The 25,907-nt window shown below is 37.5% G+C and overlaps 1 protein-coding gene across 2 annotated transcripts in view; it reads right to left on the bottom strand.

The window, feature by feature from the left end:
* SWAP70 (switching B cell complex subunit SWAP70) overlaps positions 1–25,907 on the bottom strand; it is a 78,879-nt gene that overhangs the window by 30,942 nt on the left and 22,030 nt on the right. For both annotated transcript variants that reach the window (XR_006960558.1, XM_047070737.1), the window contains exons 2-3: positions 21,714–21,854; positions 7,203–7,376 (exon numbers count right to left, since the gene is read on the bottom strand). Coding sequence is in view for 1 of the 2 variants with exons in the window: in XM_047070737.1 (XP_046926693.1) it covers positions 7,203–7,376; positions 21,714–21,854 (315 nt within the window). In the remaining variant the exon portion in view is untranslated. The remainder of the gene's footprint in view (positions 1–7,202; positions 7,377–21,713; positions 21,855–25,907) is intronic.

The following is a 25,907-nucleotide window of genomic DNA, read 5'->3' as shown; positions in this document are numbered from 1 at the left end:
AATCATGTTGTTAAAAGTTCTTTCCCTGTCATCATTAAAAAAGGGCCTTTACTGGTTTAATAACAATTTAGGTTTTATTTCATTCACTAAGGATCTCTTAAAACTATTTTAGTTTTGATATTTAATTGCATCAAAGCAATTCTTCCAAATAAGTCCACAACAGACACATCCTGTTTTGTTCTTGGCTCTGCGGAAAATGAATGCTAATGAAAAAAACTATACAGACACACATTTCCAGGAATATCATTTGTCAAAAATTAAGGAACCATCTTAAATGGGAACATACTATTTCTTGAATTATGCATGGTGTAAGTCACTTAAACATTTATTTAATATTTTTGATAACTACTTTCTGGGTCATGGGAAACTGAATCAAAATCAAACATTTATACCACTTATGTTACTCATATAACTACCACTGTTACTTATATCTTATATAGCATTAATCAAAACTAGAGAATAAAATCTCAGTTAAAAACATTCTGGACTCAAACAAAATACAAATAATCATTATGGTAGATGGATGACTGGAAACATAAAAATTACCTTAAACTTATAAAACCTAAAAACTGTTGGTAAAATTACAAATTAAACTCATATATGCACTCATGACAAATTAAGACATTACACTTCAAAATTTATTTTTAAAATTTATCTATCTTTACATTAAATTTTACTAAAACCTCTAAGTCTAAAACTAGTTCAAAATATGGGGCTTTTTTAATGTTATTAAAGTATTTAGGAAGGAAACAAAATGTAACAGAGAATGACCACCTTAAGAAATATTATGACTCTAGTATTTTCCATAAAATAGTGTGATCTTGAGTTTACAGTGCTTCATCCAAGGACAGGAGTTGTGCTAAGAGCTTAATAAATACATAGCCATATTTTAACAGGAGGCTGGTTCAGCAGCCAGACAAAGCAATTCCACATAAATCTGTCCTGATGATTCTTTCTCCAAATAAGTACTTCTGGCCACAAAGAAAGGATCTATAAAACTAACTCTAATTCTAAATCTAAGCAGAAGAAATGCTGAGAGAGTTAAAGATGTCAAAACAGAGTAATAAGTCCAAACAATAACATGACAAGGTATGCTGCCTGGCTATTCTAAACAGAGGCTATTCCCTTCTGGAATGAGATTAATTTGTTTAGAAGAAACACAACCAAAGACATTCCTAACAGCCCGCAGAGCCTTGGCGGGGCTCTAGAGTACAGAAGTGGATACAGTCATGGTACACCTCAAGGCTCATGTGGGTCCCAGTTCTTCAGGCCACCTGAAGCAGTTTCTTAGGCAGAGCAATCAGGAAGCTAGTGCTGACCGGCTCCCTTCATAGCCCATGGCTCAACAATGATTTAAAGCCAATGGCAAGTCCTCCATATCAAGCAAGTGCCCCCTTGAGGAACAAGGTAAGTTTCCTTAGTTACTAAGGAAATTTCTAACGCTGAAATCAGGACAAGATCAATTTCAAGTCTACCATGAATATTTTAGTGATGGTAAGAGCCCAAACATCACAGGTAAGAGACCCACTCCACCTCCAATTCCAAAGAAAACACAAATAAACTTAGAACACTAAGCGTAACTACAAAATGTTTTAAAAGACAACACTGGAGATTTTATTAGCATAATTCTTCCAAGCAACAGCTAGGTTTTTAAAATACCACCAGAGGGTACCTGGGTGGCCCAGTTGGTTAAGCATCCAACTTCGGCTCAGGTCACAATTTCACAGTTCATGAGTTCGAGGCCGGTGTAGGGCTTTGTGATGACAGCTCAGAGCCTGAAGCCTGCTTTAGATGCTCTGTCTCCCTCTCTCGGTCCCTCCCCCACTCACATTCTGTCGCTTTCTCTCTCAAAAATAAACATCAAAAACATTTTTTAGGGGCTTCTGGGTGGCTCAGTCTGTTAAGCGTCTGACTTCAGGTCACGATCTCACAGTTCGTGGGTTCGAGCCCCACATCGGGCTCGTGCTGACAGCTCAGAGCCTGGAGCCTGCTTCAGATTCTGTGTCTCCCTCTCTCTGCCCCTCCCCTGCTCATGCTCTGTCTCTCTCTGTCTCTCAAAAATAAAAAATAAATGTTAAAAAAAATTTTTTTTTATTTTTTTTAGGGTGCCTGGGCGCCTGGGTCAGTTGAGCATCCAACTTCAGTTCAGGTCATGACCTCACAGTTTGTGAGTTCACGTCCCGCGTTGGGCTCTGCTGACAGCTCAGAACCTAGAGACTTCTTCGGATTCTGTGTCCCCCTCTCTCTCTGCCCCTCTCCTGCTCATGATCTGTCTCTCTCTGTCTCTCAAAAATAAACATTAAAAAAAAAAATTTTTTTTACTTTTAAATACCATCAATACATCTTTTTCAACACCTATCAATATTCCACTCCTTCTATATGTCTCTGTATTAAGCTAGACAATTTTCATGGACAAGACTCCATAACACATTTTATTCTTCATATCCCCCCCTTTTTTTTAATGTTTATTTATTTTTGAGACAGAGAGAGAAAGAGCATGAACGGGGGAGGGGCAGAGAGAGAGGGAGACACAGAATCGGAAGCAGGCTCCAGGCTCTAAGCCATCAGCCCAGAGCCCGACACGGGGCTCGAACTCACGGACCACAAGATCGTAACCTGAGCTGAAGTCAGACGCTTAACTGACTGAGCCACCCAGGCGCCCCACTTCATATCCCCTTTAACATTGACACACTATCACATCATTATTGTTACTAAGCACTAAAAAACTGTTCCCACCACTACGTAAAACTGTGTTCTACTTGATTTCCAATGACCACCGAATTGGTAAATCCAAGGGCAACTTCTCACGTATCGCCCTCTAATTTTTCTGTAGCATCTAATGCTAGTAACTACTTTTCTGCTTCTTAGAACTTTTTCTTTCTATGGCACTCATGACTCAATACTCTCCCAGTTCTCCTCCTACCTTATAGACTATTCAATTCAGCTTCCTGTACCAAAACTACTTCCTCTTCCTGTTACAGAAACAGTCCCAAGGTTCCGTCCTAAGCCCTCACTTCTCCCACAGTGGTTTCTTCCTCCTTGATCTAACCTACTCCCATAGCTTCCCCATCTCTGTCTCCAGCCCTAACTTCTCACAAACTCTAGAAGTGTAATTCCAGTTGAATACAGGACAGCTCCACAAGTATGTCCCACTTAAAATACCAATGTACCCAACCCATCATCAGACACCATATCTCCAACTTATTCATCATCCTGTCATTCACACATAGACACTATTTAGTGAGCACTCATCATGGGGCCAGACATTATGTTAAATGCTTCACATATATCAACTATTTTAGTCCTCACAAGAGTCCAATGAATGAAGTAGCTGTCCCCATTTTACAGATGGGGAAACCCAAACAAAGAGATGAGTTAATCTCTTCAAAGTCACATAGTTAAAATGTGGTACAGTCAGGATTTAAAGCAGGCAGTCTGATTTCAAAGATCATGCTTTAAACAACTACACTCTATTCCCTCCCGATTGCCCAGGCCTGAAACCTGCCTATAGGCCTACACCAGGCACTATGAACTTTTAGTCCTGTCACCTCTAGGTCCTTCCCATCTGATCTTCTTTTCCATTCTCACTAACATCACTATACTTCGGTCCCCATATGCCACTTACCTTCTCTCAACTTCCCATCTCACATCTCTTCATATTTCATCTATTTATTTGACACTCTCTTGCTTAAAAATCATCAGTGGCTCAGGGTGCCTGGGTGACTCTGTCAGTTAAACATCTAACTCATGATTTAGGCTCAGGTCATGATCTCACCATGGTTGTAGGATCAAGCCCCATATCAGGCTCTGCGCTAACTGTAGAGCCCACTTGGGGTTCTCTCTCTCCCTCTCTCTCTGCCCTTGCCCCTCTCTCTCTCTCTCTCTCTCTCTCTCTCAAAATAAATAAATAAATATTTTAAAAAATCATCAGTGGCTCACAGCTCCCCATTGCCTACAGGATAAAGTCAAAACTCCTTCTAGCCTCATCTACCACCATTCTTCTTCCTTCTAGCATATTCCAGTTAGACAGGGCATGTGTCATTCTTTTTGACTGCCTAGCAACGAACCCCCTTCTTACATCTAGGCAATTCCCTACCTCCCAATACAGACAATAAAAATGCAAGTGGACCCTTTCCAGGACTCCTTTGCAACTATCTCATGGTACCTGACATAGGCCATACCAATTACATGTGTTATCCTCTGACTATGAACTGAAAAGTGGGCACAGAGAATTCTCTCTGGTAGCAAAAACAGTTGCAAGAAGATCAGAGTTCCTGGGCTGCACCAAATGTTCAGGGCCAGAGGTTTTCCACTGTACAAGTACAATACCCATCCCCTGGTGGCAGCAGCTTTTCCTCCAGTGAGGAACTGGAGTGACCAGGATAGTTCCAGAATGATAGCATTCAAACCTGGTCTCAGCCATCATGACAATTCTGTGAGCTACCCAATATCCTTTTTAAAAATTCCTTTTTGGGGGTACCTGGGTGGCTCAGTCAGTTAAGCAACTGACTTTGGCTTAGGTCGTGATCTCACGGTTTGTGAGTCTAAGCCCCGCACTGGGCTCTGTGCTTGACAGCTCAGAGCCTGGAGCATGCTTTGGATTCTGTGTCTCCCTCTCTCTCTGCCCCTGCCCCACTCACATTCTGTCTCTCTCTCTCAAAAATAAACATTTAAAAAATTTTTTAAAAAAAAGAACATGCCCTTTGCTTTTACAATTTTGTTCACTCATATAATTTTGCCCACTGTTTCTTCCACCCAGAATTCTTCCCCATTAATCAAAATTCTTCCCATCTTTTAAGGCCCAGCACAAGTGCTAATTTCCCCATAAACTTAAGAGCTAATACTAAATGAGGACTTTCAGGGCCAGGCGTTCTCCTCATCTGATCTTCACAAGAAGAGTAAGAGGTAGATACTAGCATTAGTCTTATTTTATAGTTGAGGAAACTGAAGCAAAAACAAATGAAGTATATTGCCCAAAGTCATAGAGCTAGTGAACAGTGATAGAGCTAGAAGTCAAATCCAGGAAATCTGACTCCAGACCCCTGCCCTTAACCAGGGAACAGCAAAAGCCAGTCCACAAGTCAACTCTAGCCCAGCAGCCAAATCTGGCTCATGGCATGTTTGTATACATCCATGATCTAAGACCATTTCCTGCATTTTTAAGTAGCTGGGAGGAAAAAAAAAAAAATTTCATGATCCATGAACATCATACAAAATTCACATTTCAAAGTCCAGCAATATTTGAAGTACAGCAACAAACATAGTGTCTGTGGCTGCTTTCACACCATAACAGCAGATTTAAGTAGCTGCAACAGAGACAGGATGGCCTAAAGGGCCACAAAGCCTCAAATATTTATTGTTTGGCCCTTTATGGAAAAAATTTAAGACCTTACTTTTAACTACTACATTGTCTGTTAAAAAGCTTTCCTTGATCCCTTACTTCCCCCAAGCTAGAATAAATCTATCCCTTCTCTGTATTTGTATGCCCTTTGCATCTCTCTTGTAACAGGTAGTCTATTTTGCTTTAAATTACATTTGACTTATTTTTTTCCTTGAGCAGACTACAAACTCCTTGAAGGCAGGAAGTAATCTTTTGCACTTTGCATTACTCTTGGTGCCTTGCCTATTGTTGGCAGTCAATAAATGCTTGCTGGCTTTAAATAAAATTTTGTAGTGTGCACTTTTAAACAAATTTTCCTAACATGAATATGAATCACAGAAATCACAGACTAGACTCTGTATTGGCAGGATGGGTAACAATAGGCCTCAATCACTGCTGATAGCTATCTAAATTGGTACAACCTTTCCAAAGGGTAATTCTACCTGTTCATCAAATACCTTGAAAGTGTGTTTTGGGGGTGCCTGGGTGGTTCAGTTGGGTAAGCATCCAACTTTGGCTCAGGTCATGATCGTGCAGTTCATGAGTTCGAGTCTCACGTCAGGCTCTGTGCTGACAGCTCAGAGCCTAGAGCCTGCTTCGGATTTTGTGTCTCCCTCTCTCAAAAATAGACATTAAAAAAAATTTTTTTTAAGTGTGTTTTTTAGGACTCAGAGTTCCACTGTTGGAAATCTGTTCTAAGGAAATAAACAGACTTACATGCAAAAATGCAATAATAGTGGTCATAGGAGTTAACACATTTACTGAGTACCTATTACATACCAGATATTGAGCTAAGTCCTTTAAATGCAGAACCTCTATTTAGCCCTATTTTATTTTTTAAAGGTTTTTAATTTTTGTTTTGTTTTGTTTTTGAGAGAAAGCAGGGGATGGGCAGAGAGAGAGGGGGAAAGAATACCAAGCAGGCTCTGTGCCATCAGCACAGAACCCCATGCAGGGCTCAATCTCATGAATTGTGAGATCATGACCTGAGACGAAATCAAGAGTCAGACGCTTAACCAACCGAGCCACCCAGGTGTCCCAGCGCTATTTTATAATAGGAAATTAAATCTCAAGAGGTTAAATAATTTGTCAAAAGTTAAGGAATGACAGGTTGTTGTTTTGTTTTTGTTTTTTTTTTTAGGGGAGAACTATAGCTAATTGTAATTCTTCATATTAGTCTTTTTATATTTATTACTGTAATAAGCATGTATTACATATATAATTTTTTAAGGCAGTAAGATAGCACAGAAATCTTACTCCTGTATTTTTTTTTTCCTTTGGAAGCTAGGGAAAATAAGTCAGAACAGAACAAGCAAAATATTCTTTTTCATTTACTTTGGAAAGAACAATAAAAAGTCACCATCCTGGACTTTGAAACGAGAACAGTATTTCCTCACATAAAAACAGCCTTGAGAACAACATTGTGGATCCTATGTGTTTCCCAGATAATATCACTCAGCCAATTTTGCCCTGCTTTCCTAAAATGCCATACTAGTTTGCCAATATGTAAGGAAACAAAAAATTATGTTGTGACTTGTACTAAATAAAAATTCTTTGGATATGAGGATGGATTCATTCATAACTATAGCAATTTGGAGAGGAAAAGTCCCACCCTATCTACAAATCTCCAGGGGTTATTACATGACCCCAAATCACTAAGTCTTGGACTTTCTTGGATTCAAGCTGTTTTGCCTCTGGTCCAAAAACACTAGTCCAAGATCTCCCTCTGTATCTACACAATTTGAATTAAAACAATACTTCCAAGCTATATCTATTAAATGCTATGATGGCCATGTAAGAACTTCCCAGAGCCACACCTTACCTCTTCTGGCACAATAATTAATGGATACTTGTCCTCAGATAAAAAGTTGAAAATAACCCATACTTTAAATGCATCTTCTTCTGTAATGAGCAAGGGGCTCTTGGTGAGGTTTTTTTTGACACAGAGGGTCCAACACATCCTATTGAACTCAATCTTGTCAAAGTTGTCTTGGACCTAAAAAAGAATGAGTTAAAATTTCAATGAAAAATATCCAATGAAGGAGGAAAAATTCCAAAATAAGCAGAATATAAGCCAAGTAAAACAGATACAGGCTTCCATTCTAATCAATCCAATTAACTAATAATCCAATTAATGAATAGACATTTTCTATTTTTTTTTAAACGTTTATTTATTTTTGAGACAGGGAGAGACACAGCATGAACAGGGGAGGGTCAGAGAGAGGGAGACACAGAATCTATCTGAAGCAGGCTCCAGGCTCTGAGCTGTCAGCACAGAGCCCGACGCGGGGCTAGAACTCACGGACTGCGAGATCATGACCTGAGCCGAAGTCAGCCGCTTAACCAACTGAGCCACCCAGGCGCCCCGACATCTTCTAATTTCATTTGCTTGTGTACCACACTTTCAAAGGCCCAATTAAGAATGTTATAGTTAGCCTGACACTAAAGCAATATCTATCTGCCCACATCACTCACTTGGCATATAAAATACTAGCTTGTTGAATAGTTATTTTTTCACATGTACACACTATCTTCTAAATAAAACTACCAACCCTGGTACAGAGGAGTGGAGAGTGTCAATTACTCAGTATGAGCCACATACTGATACCTCATCTTTACCCACATAGTCAAAGAAGATATTTTTTTTTGGAAAAAACTTAAACTGAAATTCTAAAAAGACAGTTTGCCCTTCAGTCATTCAATCATGCAATCAACATTCCCTCAGGATCTACTATAAGCCAAGTACTATGTTACAAATTAAGGATATAAAGATGAAGAAGAACTTGGTCTCTGCTCACAAAATATTCACAGTTTATTAGGGAAAACAGATATGCAAATAGACAAATTCTAATATAACACCATGTGTAATTCAATAGTTTTTCACTCATTCAAAAGATAAAATTTAGATAGTAATTATGATCTGCCAGAGACAATGCAAAGATAATGTAGTAGTAGCCCATGTCTCCAAGGAATGACAAGACAATTACAATACAGTGTGATAAGTACTATAATAGAAATAAGCGGAGGGTTCTGTGGGAACACTGAGGAACTAACCCATCTTAAGAACTAGGGGAAGATTTGCAGAAAAAGTAACATGACAACAGAGTGGAATTCAAAGGATCATTAAAAGTCAGTTTATAGTCACTATGGAAAACCATATGCAGGATCCTCAAAAAATTAAAAATAGGACTGCGATACAATCCAGCAATTCCACTTCTGGAAATATAATAATATATATATTATAATATACATAATAATCCAATGGTAACAAAAACACTAACTCAGGTAAATATCTGTACTCCCATGTTGACAGCAACATTATTCTCAATAGCCCAGACATGGAAACAACCTAAGTATCCATTGATAGATGAATGGATAAAGAAATTGTAATACACACACACACACACACACACACACACACACATATATATATATATATATATATATATATATATATATATAATGGAATATTATTTAGCCATAAAAAATAAGGAAATCCTACAATTTGCAACAACACGGATGGAACTTGAAGGCACTACGCTAAGTGAAATAAGTCAGAGAAAGACAAATATTGTATGATCTCACTTGTATGTGGAATCTAAAAAAAAAAAAAAACTCATAGAAAAAGAGATCAGACTTGTGGTTACCAGGAGCAGGTGGTGGGGGGAGGGAGAACTGGAATAAGGTGGTCTAAAGATACAAACTTCCAGTTATAAAATAAACAAGTAGAAGGGAGGTAATATACAACATAATGACTATAGCTAACACTGCTGTATGACATAGAAAAGTTGTTAAGGATATAATACATCCTAAGAGTTCTCACCATAAGGAGAAAATGTTTCCCCTTTATTTTTTTCTTCCTTCTTTTCTTTTTATTGTATGTGTATGAAATGATGGATGTTAGCTGAACCTATTATGGTAATTATTTCACAATATATGTAAATCAAACCATCCTGTGAGGCTTAAAGTTATTCTGTGATGCAAGTTAATTATTTCTCAATAACACTGGGGGAAAACAAAATGTAAACAGTTCAAGAATGGGGTAAGGAGAGTTCTAGGTAGAACAATGTGAGAAAGCCCAAAGGTGGAGACAACCATGGTCAGTTCAGAAGTATTGTAGAAGTTTAATGTGAATGGAGCACTTGGTGCTAAAGAGTGGTATGATTCAAGGCTATTTTGTAAGTGCAAATAACAGAAAACACCCTGGGTTCCTTTAAACATAAAAAGAATTCATCGAAAAAACAATGGGTAACCTCAAAGATCCAACACAAGGGATGGAAAATCTAGGGTCTGAAACTAAGTCATTACCGATGTAGGCTAGTCAGTCCAAATCACAGCTGAAACTATGCATGGTAAGAGTATAGTACAGACACCACTGCCAATGTAACAAGAGGCCATCACTGCTGCCACTGACCCAGTCTTTGATCCTCTGTGTCACTCATGAGTGTCTGAACTTTTCAATATCTGAGATGTGAGACAGGTCCTTCCCCCACCAAGCACTGTGCAATTTCCTAAACATAAGAGTTCAGATACTGGGCAGACAAAAAATGATAAGTGACCCCTGCATGGAGCACAGCTAAAGATGAGGCGAGAGAGAGAAGTGAAGGCCAGATCATAAAGAGCCTTATAATCCATATTAAAGAGTTAGGATTTATCTGTACTGAAAGAGTGGATAGGAGCACCATACACAGCCTGCATTTTAAAAGCCATATTCTGGGACAATAAGTAAGATGTACTAAAGAAGGCAGAGTGGCTGGCAGGACAATATGTGCAAAGCATTTCTGTTTGGAGAGATAGAAACAAAGCGTTATGTGTACCATAAGGAAGAAGTCACTAGCTGACTACATGGAGAAATTTCTCTTGATCCCTGACTAGGACGTGTGGTTGGCACACCAGTTCCCCAGGAGTAGGACGATATCCTTTGTGCTCTGCCTGCAGTACCCTGTCTCAGTCTGACACCATTTCTCACACCACAATCATACACAATTGATCCCTTGAAGGGAAAGCAGTAGTTGCTGCTGCAGCATCTTTTTTTTTCCTTTTTCTTTTTTAACACCACTTATGAGGACTTAGCATATGCTTGGCATTTTATATGCAGTTGCTTTCTTAAACTTGATATTAGCCTTGTAAGGCTAAATATTGCCCCTATTTTACAGATCAGGAAATAGAGGTGCAGAAATATTGAGTACTTTTACCAAGTTCACATGGCTTATAAATATTAGGAAACAGAAGTTCAGAAAAATTGAATACCAAGTTCATGTAGCTGGTAAATATCAAAACTAGCATTTAAATCAAGGTTCAAATGCTGTCTCTTTCCACTATGCTAAACTGCTTATAGAACTCAACAGATGGAGGACATCTATATAATGTAAGACACCTCTATAGGACTAGTTTCACAGGCCACCACCATCAACTCTATCCATCTGCACCCCTAAAAAACACTAAGGGGAAATGACATGTACACAAAAGCATATAGGCTTACCTGAGGAACAAGAAGTGATTCTATGTGGATTATGTGACGAATTATAGGATTCCTGAGGGGGAGTGCCTAGATTTATGGCTAGAAAAGCAAACATAGACCAAATCACAAACAGCTTCATAATTTTAAGAAACAGTCCATAAGAAACTCCCAATTGAAAGGTTTTAGAGCAGAGAATGAGTAGGTCATCTACTGCTCAGATTAGTACTTTGCAGAAAAGATGGTATTTGAAGCAGATCTTGAAGTATATTGAAGAGTATGAGGATAAGTAACACAAAAGACAGGAAAAGAAATGGCATGAGCAAAGGTATGGCAGAAACATCACACCAACCAAGTCTGGGAAACAGATACAGGATGAAGGAGACAAAAGCAAGACAGAAGGAAAGATAAAGTTTTCAATTATGAGCATCTTCAACCTGTCTAGTAAGACATTCAGATGAGGGTGTCCAAAGACAAAGAAGTGGAACTGTAGCGAATGAGGAGAGGCAGACTTGTCAGTCAACTGCCTGCTGATGATGACTGAAGCCATGATGGTCAAGTGAGATCACTGACAGAAAACATAAATCAAGAAAAGAGATGGGATCAAAAAACAGAACATCAGGGGATACAGACATTACAAAACTAGAGGAGGAAGAGGAATTATGATGACCGAAAGAACAAAGTGGCAGGAGAACCACAAAGATATGAAAATTGAGTGAGGAAACAGTTAAGGAAGTTTGATCAATAGTGCCATGCTACAGAGATTAAAAAGGAGTTAAGAACAGACCACTGGTTTTCCAATTTAGGGGTTACTAGTTACCTTCAAGAGAGCCAAGAAGTTTGGGTAAAAATCAGATTGCAATGGCATTAGAAACCAAACAAATTTTCCATAAATTTTCCCAGGAAATAAGTAGTGGCTTTTTTTTTTAAATCAAATTCACTGTATATTACTTAATTTTAATAAGTTGTCTGTTGGCTTATTCCTTCTCTAAAATATAATGGCACTATTCTTTAGTTTAATCATGCTCAATGGTAAAAGCATACTAAATGATGGCATTTACATCTTTTTAAAAAAATACAAAATGAGATCATGTATGAAAAGCTCACAGCTAACATCATACTCAACAGTGAAAAACAGTTTTTCCTCTAAGATCAGAACAAGGCAAGGATGCCCACTCTCACCACTTCTATTCAACACAATACTGGAAGTCTTAGCCAGAGCAATTAGACAAAAAAAAGGAAAAAAGAAATGTAAAGCATCCAAATTAGAACGGAAAAAGTAAAATTATCTGCCAATAACATGCTCTTTCTTTTATGTAGAAAGCTCTAAAGATTCCACAAAGAAAACCTTTTAGAACTAATAAATTTGGCAAAGTTGCAGAACACTCAGAAATCAGTTGGCAAAGTTGCAGGATACTCAAAAATCAGTTGTGTTTCAATACACTAACAATAAACAATCTAAAAAAGAAAATTTTAAAATCCCATTTAGTGGAGCATCAAAAAGAATTAAATACTTAGGAATAAACTTAACCAAGAAGGCAAAAGACTTGTACATTACAAACCACAAAATGTTACTGAAAAAAATTAAAAATGATATTAATAAATGGAAAGACCTCCAGTGTTGATGGGCTGGAAGACTTAATATTGTTAAAACGTCCATACTACCCAAAGCAATGTACAGATTCGGTTCAATCCCCATCAAAATCCCTGTGGCATTTTTTTTTTTTTTTTTTTTTTGCAGGAACAGAAAACATCATCCTGAAATTCATATGGAATCTCAAAGGACCATGAATACCAAAATAATCTTAAGAAGAACAAAACTGGAAGCTTTATACTTCCTAATTTCAAAACATATTACAAAGCTACAGTAATCGAAACAGTATGTATGATACTTAGCATAAAGAGAGACATATAGACCAACAAAACAGAGAGCCCAGAAATAAACCCTTATATATGTGGTCAAATGATCTTTAACAAGGATGCCAAGACTACACATTGAGGAAAAGATAGTCTCTTCAACAAATGGTGCTAGGAAAACTGAATATCCATACGCAGAAGAAAATGGACCCTTACCTTACACCATACATAAAAATTAATGCAAAAGGGAGTAAAAATCTAAATGTAAGACCTAAAACTATAAAACTAGAAGAAAACTAGGGGAAGAGCTTTATGACATTGGAATACACAATGTTCTCTTAGGACATTAGAAGCCACAGGCAACAAAGCAAAAATAGAGAATCAACTACATCAAACTTAAAAACTTCTGCATACAATGACAACAATCAACAGAGTTGTACAATGGTGAACCAGTCCTTGCTACCCCAGAAGTTACACTCTAAGAGGCATATCAGGTATCAAAAAATAGAGCAACAAAACAACCATCTATATGATGAAAATGTGCTAAATGCTAAAAAATTAGCTAAATGCTAAATGCACATTACAGAGCAGCAGGTTAGCTCTGGGAAGGGCAGGGTGCAACCTGGAGAACCTTCCCTAAGGAAGTAAGGATCAAGCTGAGACCTAAAAGATGAACAGGAGTTAGATGCATGTTTTGGGTAGAGGAAGCCTTACAGAAGAGGAGGCAACATGTCTGAAGGCTCTGTGGCAGGAACAGTCTTGGTAATATGAGGAACAGAGAGAAGGCCAACACAACTGCAGAGAAGGGGACAATAAGGGGAGAGGAAGAAAAGGAGGGCAGAGAGGTTGGCAGAGGCCAAATCAAACATGGCCCTGTACACCATAATAAGGATGTTGCACTTTACCTAAAAACAACAGCAAACTATTGAAGGGTATAGGTTCAATATCAAGTGCTTGCTAAATTAAAATAGATCTATAAATTGAAAACATCACAAGGTCTGTTCTACCTACAAAAGATCTAGGAATCTATGATTCCATACTCTACCCCATCTAAGATTGCAAACTGTGCTCCAAAATCCCAGTTTATATCATACATAATAAATTGTCTCACATCTTTTGGAAAACTAATAATGGCTGCCAATGGTTTCAGGGTGTCCAAATGGAAGATAATATCTTAGAAAGAAATATGTAGAGTTGTTCTTATTTTCAACATATATATTTCTTTTCACTAAAATCCATACAAGATAGCAATACTATTTATAGATCTCAATTCTGACTCAAAGTTCTGAAAGTATTTACAAAACTAAAATCACGTGTTCTCTAAACTAGAATTTTCATCCAAACCAGCTAAAGACTAAAGTTCCTATGGCACAGAGTCAGTTCTCAGAAGACAGGGAAATTGGCCAATTTGATGCTTTAGACATTGGTTGGAGAATATGTTTTCTCAGAAAGCATTCATACTCTTCAATCAATATTTCTACTTCAAATAATCTACCCCAAAAAGGGAATCAGAGTCAGATAAAGATTTACGTAGGATAGTCACTATTATTTATAAAAGTGGAAAAAAATAAAAATAAAATATAAGCCCACCAAAAAGGGAATTGTTATAAAGTCATAGTACAAAACGATTATACAGTCACTTAGTAGCTGGGTAACCTTAGACAAGCATTTTAACCCAAAGCCCAGTCTCTTCTTTAAAATGGTATTAATGATGGTACTTAACCCATGGAGTTAATATAAAGAATTAATTAGAACATTTGTTTAAAATATTTAGCATAGTTTCTGATACATAGTAAACTCTAAATAAATGTTACCACTTTATCTTTATATTCAGGTTTTAAAAAAATTTAATGGCATGGAAAAGGCAATATTTATGTCTTCAATATGATCCAAATTTGAAAAACAATATATACAAAGACAGCTAAAAAAAACAGACTTAAAGCAAACAGATCAAAATGATAATAGTGACTGCCTTTAGATGGTAAGGTTATGGGTGATATATGTTTTCTTAATAAATTCCTCTTTTTTCTTAATTTCTAACAATAACCTGTTTCCTTTACAATTAAAGAAACTGCTTTTATTATAATATTTCACGTTAATCATCAGGAAGATTCAAATCAAAACACAGTAAGATACCATACTTCATACTTACTAGGATGGCTAAAATCAAAATGATAGAAAATAACAAGCACTGTGAGGATATGAAGAAATTGGAACCCTCATGCATTGCTGGTAGGAAAGTAAAATGTGCGTCTGCTTTGGAAAACAGTTTTACAGATCCCCAAAACGATAAACACAGAGTTGCTGGAGGGCCTGGCTGACTCAGTTGGTGGAGCATGCAACTCTTGATCTCAGGGTTATGAGTTCAAGCCCCACAAGGGGCATTAAGCTTACTTAAATAAATAAAATAAACATAGAGTTGCCATATGACCCAAGAATTCCATTCCTAGGTAGTATACTCTTGGGTTAAATACCATCATCATCCATTTTAAAGAGAAATGAAAATGTATATCCACACAAAAACCTGAACATGAACACTCCCAGCAAATTTACGATAACCAAAAAGTGAAAACAACACAAAGATCCATAACCGAATAAACGTACAAACAAAAGGTAGTATAATTATAATGAAATATTCAGCCATCAAAAGGAATGAAGTGCCATCACATGCTACAATGTAGATGAATTTGAAGACATTATGCTAAATGAAAGAAGGCAGACACTAAAGGCCTCATATTATAGGAGTCCAGAATAGGCAAATCCATAGAGACAGAAAGTAGATTAGTGGTTTCCTAGGAGTGTGGGGAAGGAGAGAGTGAGTGCTAGTGGGTACAGTTTTCTTGAAGGAAGGTGGGGGAAATATTGTAAAATTGGCTGTGATGATGGCTGCACAAAAAATGTGACTATACCAAGAACCACTGAATTGCACACTTTAAATACTTAAACTGCATGGCATGCGAATACTCAATAAGACTGGTTATTTGAAAAAAAAATTATTTAAATTATATCACTCTTAGACTTGTATTGCTGGCCACAGTACTCAAGGGCATAAAGTCATCCATAGTTTTTATCATTTAACCTCTTTATTCACTCAGAAGTTTTTAGTGCTGTATAACTTCACTAATATGATGAAAATGTAGAGTCCAACTTGGCCGTTGTGCCAAAATAATACTATATAACTTTCAAGCAACAATGAAAGAAGAAATAACATGGCTAAAGGACAGTAAGAAGAATTGCTCAAAAACATAGTCTTGGGTTTTTAAGAGCAATACGACTTCCTATTAAATGATAGTTGTGGGGCGCCTGGGTGGCACAGTCGGTTAAGCATCCGACTTCAGCCAGGTCACGATCTCGCGGTCCATGAGTTCGAGCCCCGCGTCAGGCTCTGGGCTGATGGCTCAGAGCCTGGAGCCTGTTTCCGATTCTGTGTCTCCCTCTCTCTCTGCCCCTCCCCCGTTCATGCTCTGTCTCTCTCTGTCCCAAAAAAAAATAAATAAACGTTGAAAAAAAAAAATTTAAATGATAGTTGTTAGGCACACATTTGAAGACATTTTGATTGCTGAAGGTATATTCATTCAAGTAACAGAAAACTGAAACCTCATTTTATGGAAGAACTGTAACTGACATGAACATCAAGCATCTGATGTCAGCCTAGGAAAACAATGCAGAGGCTACTAACCTCTAGAGAAGGGACATTGTATTGAACTGAAAGGTTTCTTTTTTTCTTTTATATGTAAGTATGTTTCCCAAAAGCCAAAGGCCAAAAAAGAAAAGGATTATGGTAGAAAAGCAGCATTTTCCCCCATAAGGACTTGGTATCTTCCCAAAGGATTACTGGTTTAAATCATAATAGCGCAGATCAACCTTTAATATGCGGAATCAGGGAAAAGAATTGACAATGATTGAACCCAAAAGCCTAACAGGCTATTAAATCTCATGCAAGAATTAGGTTGCCACATAAATATGCTAAAGCAGACTAGCTTTTGATGTAGTCTATTGGGGATCAGTAGTAAAAAGGTAACAATATACTGCTTTCTTCAATTATTCACTGTCAGATAATCCAGGTATAATGTCTCTTTGCAAAAAGAAAGAGGAGAAAGTTCACAAAAACACTCTTCCTAGATGTTTATAGAATTCCATTCTTTACTAAAGGAGGAATTTAACAAACAAGCAAAAAAATTAAAAAGCCAACACTCAGGGAAGGCAAAATATCTGATACAAGAACATAAGCATATTAATCATTTGATGTCTCAGAAAAGCTGAAAATCAATTCTATCAATGTGAAGAACAGGAATGATAATCTCTGAAGAAGTAAATACAGAAATCAAATGGAAAAATTACTTTTTAGAAAGTGAATTTCAACATAATTTATCTCTTGGTCCCAACCCCTTCAGAATAATTCTAGGCAAAGGCAGAAAACCTCTAAAAACAACCTGGGGGAAAACTGAAAAGAATGAACACTAAAGAACACCAGATACTAATCAATCACAAGAAAAGAATCATCTTAAAAACACTTAAGGGGGCACCTGGCTGCCTCAGTCGGTAGAACATGCAACTCTTGATCTCAGAGTTGTGAGTTCAAGTCCCATGTTGAGTGTAGAGATTACTTAAAAAATAAAATAAAATTGGAGTGCCTGGGTGGCTCAGTTAAGAGAAATTAAATGGCTCAGGTCTAAAATCTATCTAACCCCTGGGGCTCCTGGGTGGCTCAGTCAGTTAAGCATCTGACTCTTGATCTCTGTCAGGTCATGATCTCACAGTTCATGTGTTCGAGCCCCCCACTGGGATCTGCAAGAATGGTGCGGAGCCTGCTGGGGATTCTGTCTCTCCATCTCTCTGTTCCTCCCCCACTTTTGCTAAGACTCTCTTTCTCTCAAAATAAATAAATAAACTTTAAAACAAATCTATCTAACCCTTATCAGGCAACATTATGCTCTGTTTCCTCGTGAGCTAATTGGAAATAAGTCCAATTATGCATTGCAGGATTAACATGAGGATCAAATGAGATAGTATACATGTGTGTGTCATACACATATGTATATGACACAGACATATATATCACATCTTGCAAATGTTTGATCATTACTTTATATCTTCTTTGCATAACTGATGACCATCTCTACATTTTATGTTAACATTCTCCAGTTACTATTGGCCTTTTTTCAACAAACTTTCAAAACAAGGCAATAATCTTTGCTCAATTTAAACCCACACCATGGAAACCCTAGCTGCTTTACTTGGACTGAAGGTCTGCCAAAATTCCACTCCAGGTGGCTAAGCAATAATAAACAAGAACTTACTGTTTCATCACATCCTCACTCATTTTGTGAATAAGTTTTTCTCCAAATTTAGTGGCTAATTTTGAACGTTTAAAATACTGCTATATTTTCTCCCCCAGTTAAAAAACTTTAAAAAACCTAAATATGGGTGCCTGGGTGGCTCAGTTGGTTAAGCATCTGACTCTTAATTTCAGCTCAGGTCATGATCTCATGGTCCTGAGATCAAGATTAGGATTCTCACTCTCCCTCCCATCTGCCCCTCCCCTGCTCCTGCTAGCTCAAAAATAAGTCAATAAAATACCTAAATACCAAAACAAAAAACATTTTAAAACTTAAAATTCAAGATATTTAAAGAAAGTTACACCAACGAGAAAAAAATGCAGTATTAAGAGTACAGCACTTCAAGATATGAAACCATGTTTCTCTATCCATTCGCCCACCCCACACAAATTCTAGCACTGAAAAGGCAATTTTCAGATTTCTGAGAATGTCCCAATGTTCTATTTATTTTTATTTTATTTTTTCATTTTGGAGAGCACGCACAAGCAGAGATCATGACCTGAGCCGAAATCAAGAGTTGGACACTCAACTGACTTAGCCATCCAGGCGCCCCTGTTCTATATTTTAATAACGGACATAATTTTTAAGATTAAACACATGCACACAGCAGGTCATCAAACATTTGCAGAATTTAAGACATATTTACTGGGGCACCTGGGTGGCTCAGTCAGCTGAGCATCCAACTTGATTGAGTTCAGGTCATGATCTCCATCTTGCAGTTGGTGAATTTGAGCCCCACATCAGGCTTGCTGCTGTCAGCCTGTCAGCACAAAGCCTGCTTCTGATTCTCTGTCCTCCTCTCTCCCCCTCTCCTGCTTGCACTCTCTCAAAAATAAATAAACATTTTTTAAAAAGACATATTTACTTATAATACAACTACAGACCATAAATGAGCCACCTGATCAATGAATAGAACAGCAAGCAGCCAGGAAAAAACTCCAGAAAATAGTACAGCATCATACTATGAAGTTTTAATCAGTTTCTGTACAATTTGATTAAAAGATTTTTTATTGAGATATAATTCACATACCATAAAATTTGTACTTTAAGGTATACAATTTGGTAGTTTTTAATATATTCACAAAGGTTTGCAACCTACCTAACTCTGGAACATTTTCATCATCCCAAGAAGAAACCCCAAGCCCATTAATAGTTACTCTCCATTCCCACCTCCCATCAGCCTCTGTCAACCACTAATCTACATTGTATCTCCATGTGTTTGCCTGTTTTGGACACATGATATAAACGGAATCACATAATCTGTAGCTTTTGTGAGTTTGATTAAATCTTATATGTCATTATGATGCGGTTTCTCTCTTTTTTTTCCTAATTACTAGGCATGATCAAAGCAATGTTACCATCTTTTCAGGAGAAATACTTTAAAAACGTAACACAGATACACATAAAACAAACACACAAAGAGCAGAAAATTGTATTGTGAGGCTGATATGGAATAACAGATACAGGTACAATGAACACTACATAAATGAACACACTGTAATCTTGACAACCTTTGCTATAAAATTTCTGAAAAACATGTAATTTTAAAAAGAATCCTCACCAACATTTTAGCATTTTCCAAACTACTAATTTAACTTATTACCATAAATTTTAATTACTGCACTTTACTATTATGAAAAAACACTAAACTATAAAAAATGTATACAGCAATAACAATCCAAAGAAGTCATAGAAACAAATATGCAAATAGTTGTGATATTTAGGTGATGGGAAAATACAGTTTTTAAATGTTTTTAAGTTTGTTGTTTAAGTAATCTCTATACCCAATGTGGGGCTCTAACCCCTGACCCCAAGATCAAGAGTCACATATTCCTCTCAGTCAGCCAGGCACCCCTAAACATACTTTATTTTTAGTTTAAACGTATTATCATTGTCACTTTTTGAAAGGCATTTTTAAGGGCACCTGGGTGGCTCAGTCAGCTAAGCATTCGACTTTGGGTCAGGTCATGATTTAACAGTTCATGAGATCGAGCCCCATGTCAGGCTCTGTGCTAACAGCTCAGAGCCTGGAGTCTGCTTCAGATTCTGTGTCTCTCTCTGCCCCTCCTCCACTCATGCTGTCTCTCACTCTCGCTCTCTCTCTGTCTCCAAAATAAATAAACATTTTAAAAAAGGCATTTTTAAAATACATCCAAAACTTTTCAGGCTCGATGTTATAAATAGGCAAAAGCAGGAATTTCTCAACTGTTCATGTGAATATATGACTACTTCCATATCTAAACTAAATATATACAATATGGAAAGATGACACTAACATACTGTTCAATTATAAAAAATAATTTGAAGAACTATATGTATAGCATCTTAGCCATACGGAAACAAAACACTATCGCTTATATAGGTGTGTGTTTGCATGTATATATTTAAAAGATATTCACCAAACTGTTAACAGTGGTTACTCCTGGAGAATGAGTCTAAAAAGAGTAAAGGGACATTCACTTTTTATTTCACATATTTTTGTATTAACTGCCTATTTAATAAGAACATGCTACCTTTCATAATTTTTTAATCACTAATATTTTTAATTACTTGAAGGTGCCAACAGTTTAGAGTATTTTCTTCTAAAAAGAAATCAAAGTACATTAATTCAACACCTTATGCCAATTTTCTTTTTTGAGAGAGAGAGAGAGTAAAGAGGGGCAGAGGGAGAGGGAGAGAGTGAGAATCTTAAGCAGGCTCCATGCCCACTCAGCACAAGTCCGACATCTCAATCTCACAATCAGGTCTCGATCTCACGACTGGGTCTAAATCTCACGACCGTGGCATCATAACCTGAGCCAATATCAAGAGTCAGACATTTAATTGACTGAGCCACCCAGGCACCCCTTTTTGTGTCAGTTTTTAATTACCCAAACCAAGGGAAAAATTGAACATGGCAGCAAATGCCAAAAGGTTATATTTGGCTTCCAAATATATAATAGGTTTTTGTAGATCTTCACTCATAATATACCCCACAAGAAGCATCTGAGTGGTACCCTGAAAAGTCTATGATGAAAACTTGGCTGTACAATAGCTATTTAGTAAAGATAATTAACATTACCTTTAGTATTCACAGTTTACCCTAACATACCCATTCTTTAACAATCATTGCCAATACATGTGGAACCAGAAGTTAACAGCACTCTGAGAGAAGACAGTTACACAGACTAATAGAAAATACAGGTAGCTCTTAATTTCAAATCAATGAACCAAGCTGGAAAACATCAAACCAAGTTTTAGAAGAGAGGGGAAGAAGAAGAAATAGGAAGCAATGTCTCACATTCTTTCTTTCCTTTCTGATTTATCTCATGATGGCTCAAACCTGAACTCCTCAGTGAACTCACCAAAAAGGGGCTCTAGGACCCACTTGAAATGTGCAAATCGGGGCGCCTGGGTGGCGCAGTCGGTTAAGCGTCCGGCTTCGGCCAGGTCACGATCTCGCGGTCCGGGAGTTCGAGCCCCGCATCAGGCTCTGGGCTGATGGCTCAGAGCCTGGAGCCTGTTTCCGATTCTGTGTCTCCCTCTCTCTCTGCCCCTCCCCCATTCATGCTCTGTCTCTCTCTGTCCCAAAAATAAATAAACGTTGAAAAAAAAAAAAAAAAATTTAAAAAAAAAAAAAAAAAAAAGAAATGTGCAAATCAAACAGGAAGAATCAAACAGGAAGACATTAGAAGCATACCTTTTCCAAAATGAACTTGTTTAAATACGGCATGTAGCCCTGATTGGAGACGGGCCCCTCATCGTCATCCCTGAAGTGCTCTTCAAGGGCAACAGGGTCATGTGGAACGTTCAGCACTGTGCACAGGTTATGAGAAAGGACCTATGGGGGAAAGAAAGTAGTTTAAAGGCATCCACTACCCAGCACATGGCAGCTTCACTGAACACAATGGCTCAGTGTGTGTTGGTCCTGCCCTAGGGAGAGAAAAATGGAGAATAAGCCAGCAAGTATCAGGTGAGTACTTCTTGGCTGCCAGCTCCTCACTTGGCTGTTACCTCATTCCCTCCCCAGTGTTGGTTCACTTCAAACAAGTCTCTGTTACATACCGACAATGAGCCGGCTCCAAGCAAGATCTGTGACTATACATGGGAATAAAAGGCACGGCATAGGGAATACAGTCAATGATATTGTAATAGCACTGTATGGCGACAGATGGTGGCTACACTTGTGGTGAGCATAGCTTAACATACAAAGAAGCTGAATCACTATTTTGTACACCTGAAACTAATGTACATCGTGTTTCAACTCTAGTCAAATTAAAACAAAAATTTTTATCTGTGACTATAATATTCCTTATAGTTTTTTATTAATTGGCCCACATTAGAAAGAAAAAGGAGGTTAAGAGCAAGAGGATGTTTTCAAAATTAAACTTCTCCCCAAGTAGAGCAGTGTCAGAACCGTAAGAGAAAGAACGTGGTGCTGGGCAGCTGCAGCACAGGGTTCTGGACAAAGTGACTGACCTGAGCCACTCACATTTCTCTGGGCTTCAGTGTTCTCACTTGTTCAACACAAAGGGCCAAGTTAATACAAAAATGTACCAAATATTAATTAGCAATCTCTAAGTGTCCAAATGTCTCTAAAATTCTACGATACTAGGCCGTTTTCAGCATAAATATAAAAGAACATGAATATAAAAAGCGAAAAGAAATCAAGGGCCTGGTTTAGAAAGAGGAGAAAAATCAATTGCAAAATATCTCAGAAGTCACCAAAATGGTTGAAATCTTTCGCAGAAAATTTGCATTCCATATATAAAGCATTACTGGTCTTGGCATAACCTAAGTGCATACTTTAACAATCAGGTAGTTGAATTAGTAGTTTGGGCTATCTCAGTACTAACCTCATTTCATATTAAATGAAAATTTCAAAATAAAACTTAAATCCCTCCCATTTCATTTGTGCACTCTAAACAAATCAAAAATACATAGCTAAGGCTATACTTCCTTCAACAGAGAATCTTATCAGATGTTAAATCAGATGTTAAAATATTCCATATTTTCTCAGCTCTACGCATTTAATCACTTGAAGAACCACATTCATCTCATTGAAGACTTTCAATGCCATTAAGCAAGTCACTTTTTTCTACATACACATATTTCAGTTAGGATTTTTTAAGATGAAAAAAATTTAACCTATAAAAAGAATATTTGCATATCTTCTCTCTATATTTGTTTTGTTTCTCAAAGCTTCATTTATGTGGAGATCCTTTTCTACATGCTCTGCTGGTTTTAAGGAAGTAAGTAAAGTAAAGGAAGTAAATTCACAAATGGTTATAAATGAAGTAATGAAGACTTTTATCAGCCCCTACAAAGCAGGCTGTGTTTCTCAAGCGAAACCTCTATTTGCCAATAGTAGAGCACATGAAAAGAACACGGTAGAGCTTTTGCTGAAGAATCTTGCACCACAGTCAGCAAAGACCCAAATAGATATTTCCTTTCACTATTTACCTAGTAAAACCTAGGGAGTAATTATCTCCTCCCAAAGAGGTTCTGTGAGGATCAACTTCAAGAATATAAAGTGTTTATACATTTTTCTCTTTTTTTTTTTAAATTTTTTTAACGTTTATTTATTTTTGAGACAGAGAGAGACAGAGCATGAACGGGGGAGGGTCAGAGACAGAGGGAGACACAGAATCTGAAACAGGCTCCAGGCTCTGAGCCATCAGCACAGAGCCTGACGCGGGGCTTGAACTCACGAACCGCGAGATCATGACCTGAGCCGAAGTCGGATGCTTAACCGACTGAGCCACCCAGGCGCCCCTATACATTTTTTTTAAAACACTTTTCTTTATTTTTGAGCGACAGAGTGGGAGCAGGGGAAGGACAGGGAGAGAGAGAGACACACACACACAGATCCGAAGCAGGCTCCAGGCTCTAAGCGGTCAGCACACAGCCTGACGCAGGGCTCGAACCCACGAAGAGTGAGATCATGACCTGAGCCAAAGTTGAGGCTTAACCGACTAAGCCACCCAGGTGCCAAGAATATAAAGTGTTTAAAAACTGTAATGTACTATAGAAGTAAGAGTTTAGAGAAATAAGCAATTTTCTCAGATAAGGCTCAAAGGTCATTCAAATTTGAAATCATGTAGGACTTTAATCAAAGTAAAAATTCCCAACCACTGGTTAAATTCTGGTGTGTTCATAAAACAATAACAATAAGGAAGCTCCCTGTGGATACAAAAAGATATCCAAAATAAAGTGGAAAAAGCAATATGCTTGAGACTATGTATAGTGTGCCATCTTTTATGTAAAAGAAAGAAAAAATGAGAAACTCTAAGAGGATATGTAAGAAACTAATAACAGTAGGGGGAAGACTAGCTTGATGGTAGACCAGGGGTAGAAGACTTTTCACTGTACCTCTCTTTTTCTTAAGTTTGAAAAAAATTTTACCTATTCAAAAGTGTTCTAACTATTTAAAAATTACACAGGTATTTTTAAAAAGTGGCTGACCTAGGGGCGCCTGGGTGGCTCAGTCGGATAAGCGGCCGACTTCAGCTCAGGTCACGATCTCACTGTCCGTGAGTTCGAGCCCCGTGTCGGGCTCTGGGCTGACGGCTCAGAGCCTGGAGCCTGTTTCAGATTCTGTGTCTCCCTCTCTCTCTCTGACCCTCCCCCGTTCATGCTCTGTCTCTCTCTGTCTCAAAAGTAAATAAACGTTAAAAAAATTAAAAAAAAAAAAAAAGTGGCTGACCTAAGGTCATACAGCTAAATCTATCCTTGAAGTCTATATTTTTTTCTTCTACATTAACCTATTCTCTAGAGGTTAGGTATAAAAGGAAGACATATTCCACAGCAATGTACCATGATTAACAGATGAGTGAGTGAAAAGTAAGGGCAATAAATGAGTGCAGAAAGGAAAAACAATGTGTGCTAAGGTGACTTCACAGAGGACATGAAATGTAACCTAGGCCTTAAAACAAGGAGAGCTTTTTGGATAGGAAAGGGCAATTGGAGGCTTTCAGATAGGGAAATAACATGAGAAAAGTAGATGATTAATTTAAACGCTTCAGGGTACAAAAAGAAGACACCAATCTCTCCCACACCTCCCTTGCTCTACCTTTGGGTTTCACAGATCTTCCAATTAAAGTCCTGGCAGGGTCTTTGGATGCCATATTGTCATCTTTTTCATCTGACAGATGATGAGTACTGGCTCAAAGAGATAAAAATGTATTAATTTTTTTTTAAATAGGGTTATTTAGCAGAACTGAGACTAGAACTCAGGTTTTGTAATACCTGGTCCAACACTCTCTAGTAATAAGGAACATCATGGTTTTAGTTCTCTAAAATCAACAATGTTCTCTGTATGTGTAGGTGCTTGGTTCAAATCAGTGATCCCCCTAAAGATTTAGATTTGAACTCTAGACTTCAGTCTTGGACAATTAAACAGCACTTTCGTGAAACAGAGGGATAGCGGAATTCAATGACAATTTTCTTAACCGCCTTTATCTTTATTTAAACAAATAGTGAGAGAGACAGGACTCAATAGTAACAAGGACCCTGGAGGAGACCTGAGCACCAGCCCTGTTCGTGCAGTGTGTTCCTGTTCAGTGGTTTGCCACTTGCTGTTTTATAACGGTTTAATGTTTTGCTGTTTATTCGCTCAGTCAGCATCCTTACTGCAGAATAAGGTGTTAATCTTGCTTCTAACAAAAAAAATTTTTAAGTCCAATCCTTAACTGTCAACCCAAACTCATTTTATGAATTTAGCAAAAAGAGCTATAATTTGATCAGAAATTCAGCTTTTTTCAATATGGCCTAGAATAGGGAAGTCTTCAAACAAAATAACAAACTGGATAATAGTTCAATGAAAAGGTTTTGTTACTAAAAGAGAAACAAACCATTGTGTGCTATCTTTAAACTTAAAAAAAAAAATTTATGA

Source organism: Lynx rufus, unplaced genomic scaffold (assembly GCF_022079265.1).
Source record: "Lynx rufus isolate CCGP_SWC_20201006 ecotype Redwood Valley unplaced genomic scaffold, mLynRuf1.p SCAF_9, whole genome shotgun sequence".
NCBI lineage: Eukaryota > Metazoa > Chordata > Mammalia > Carnivora > Felidae > Lynx > Lynx rufus.
Note: the sequence above shows the minus strand (reverse complement) of the source record. Positions and strands in the feature narration are given on the sequence as shown.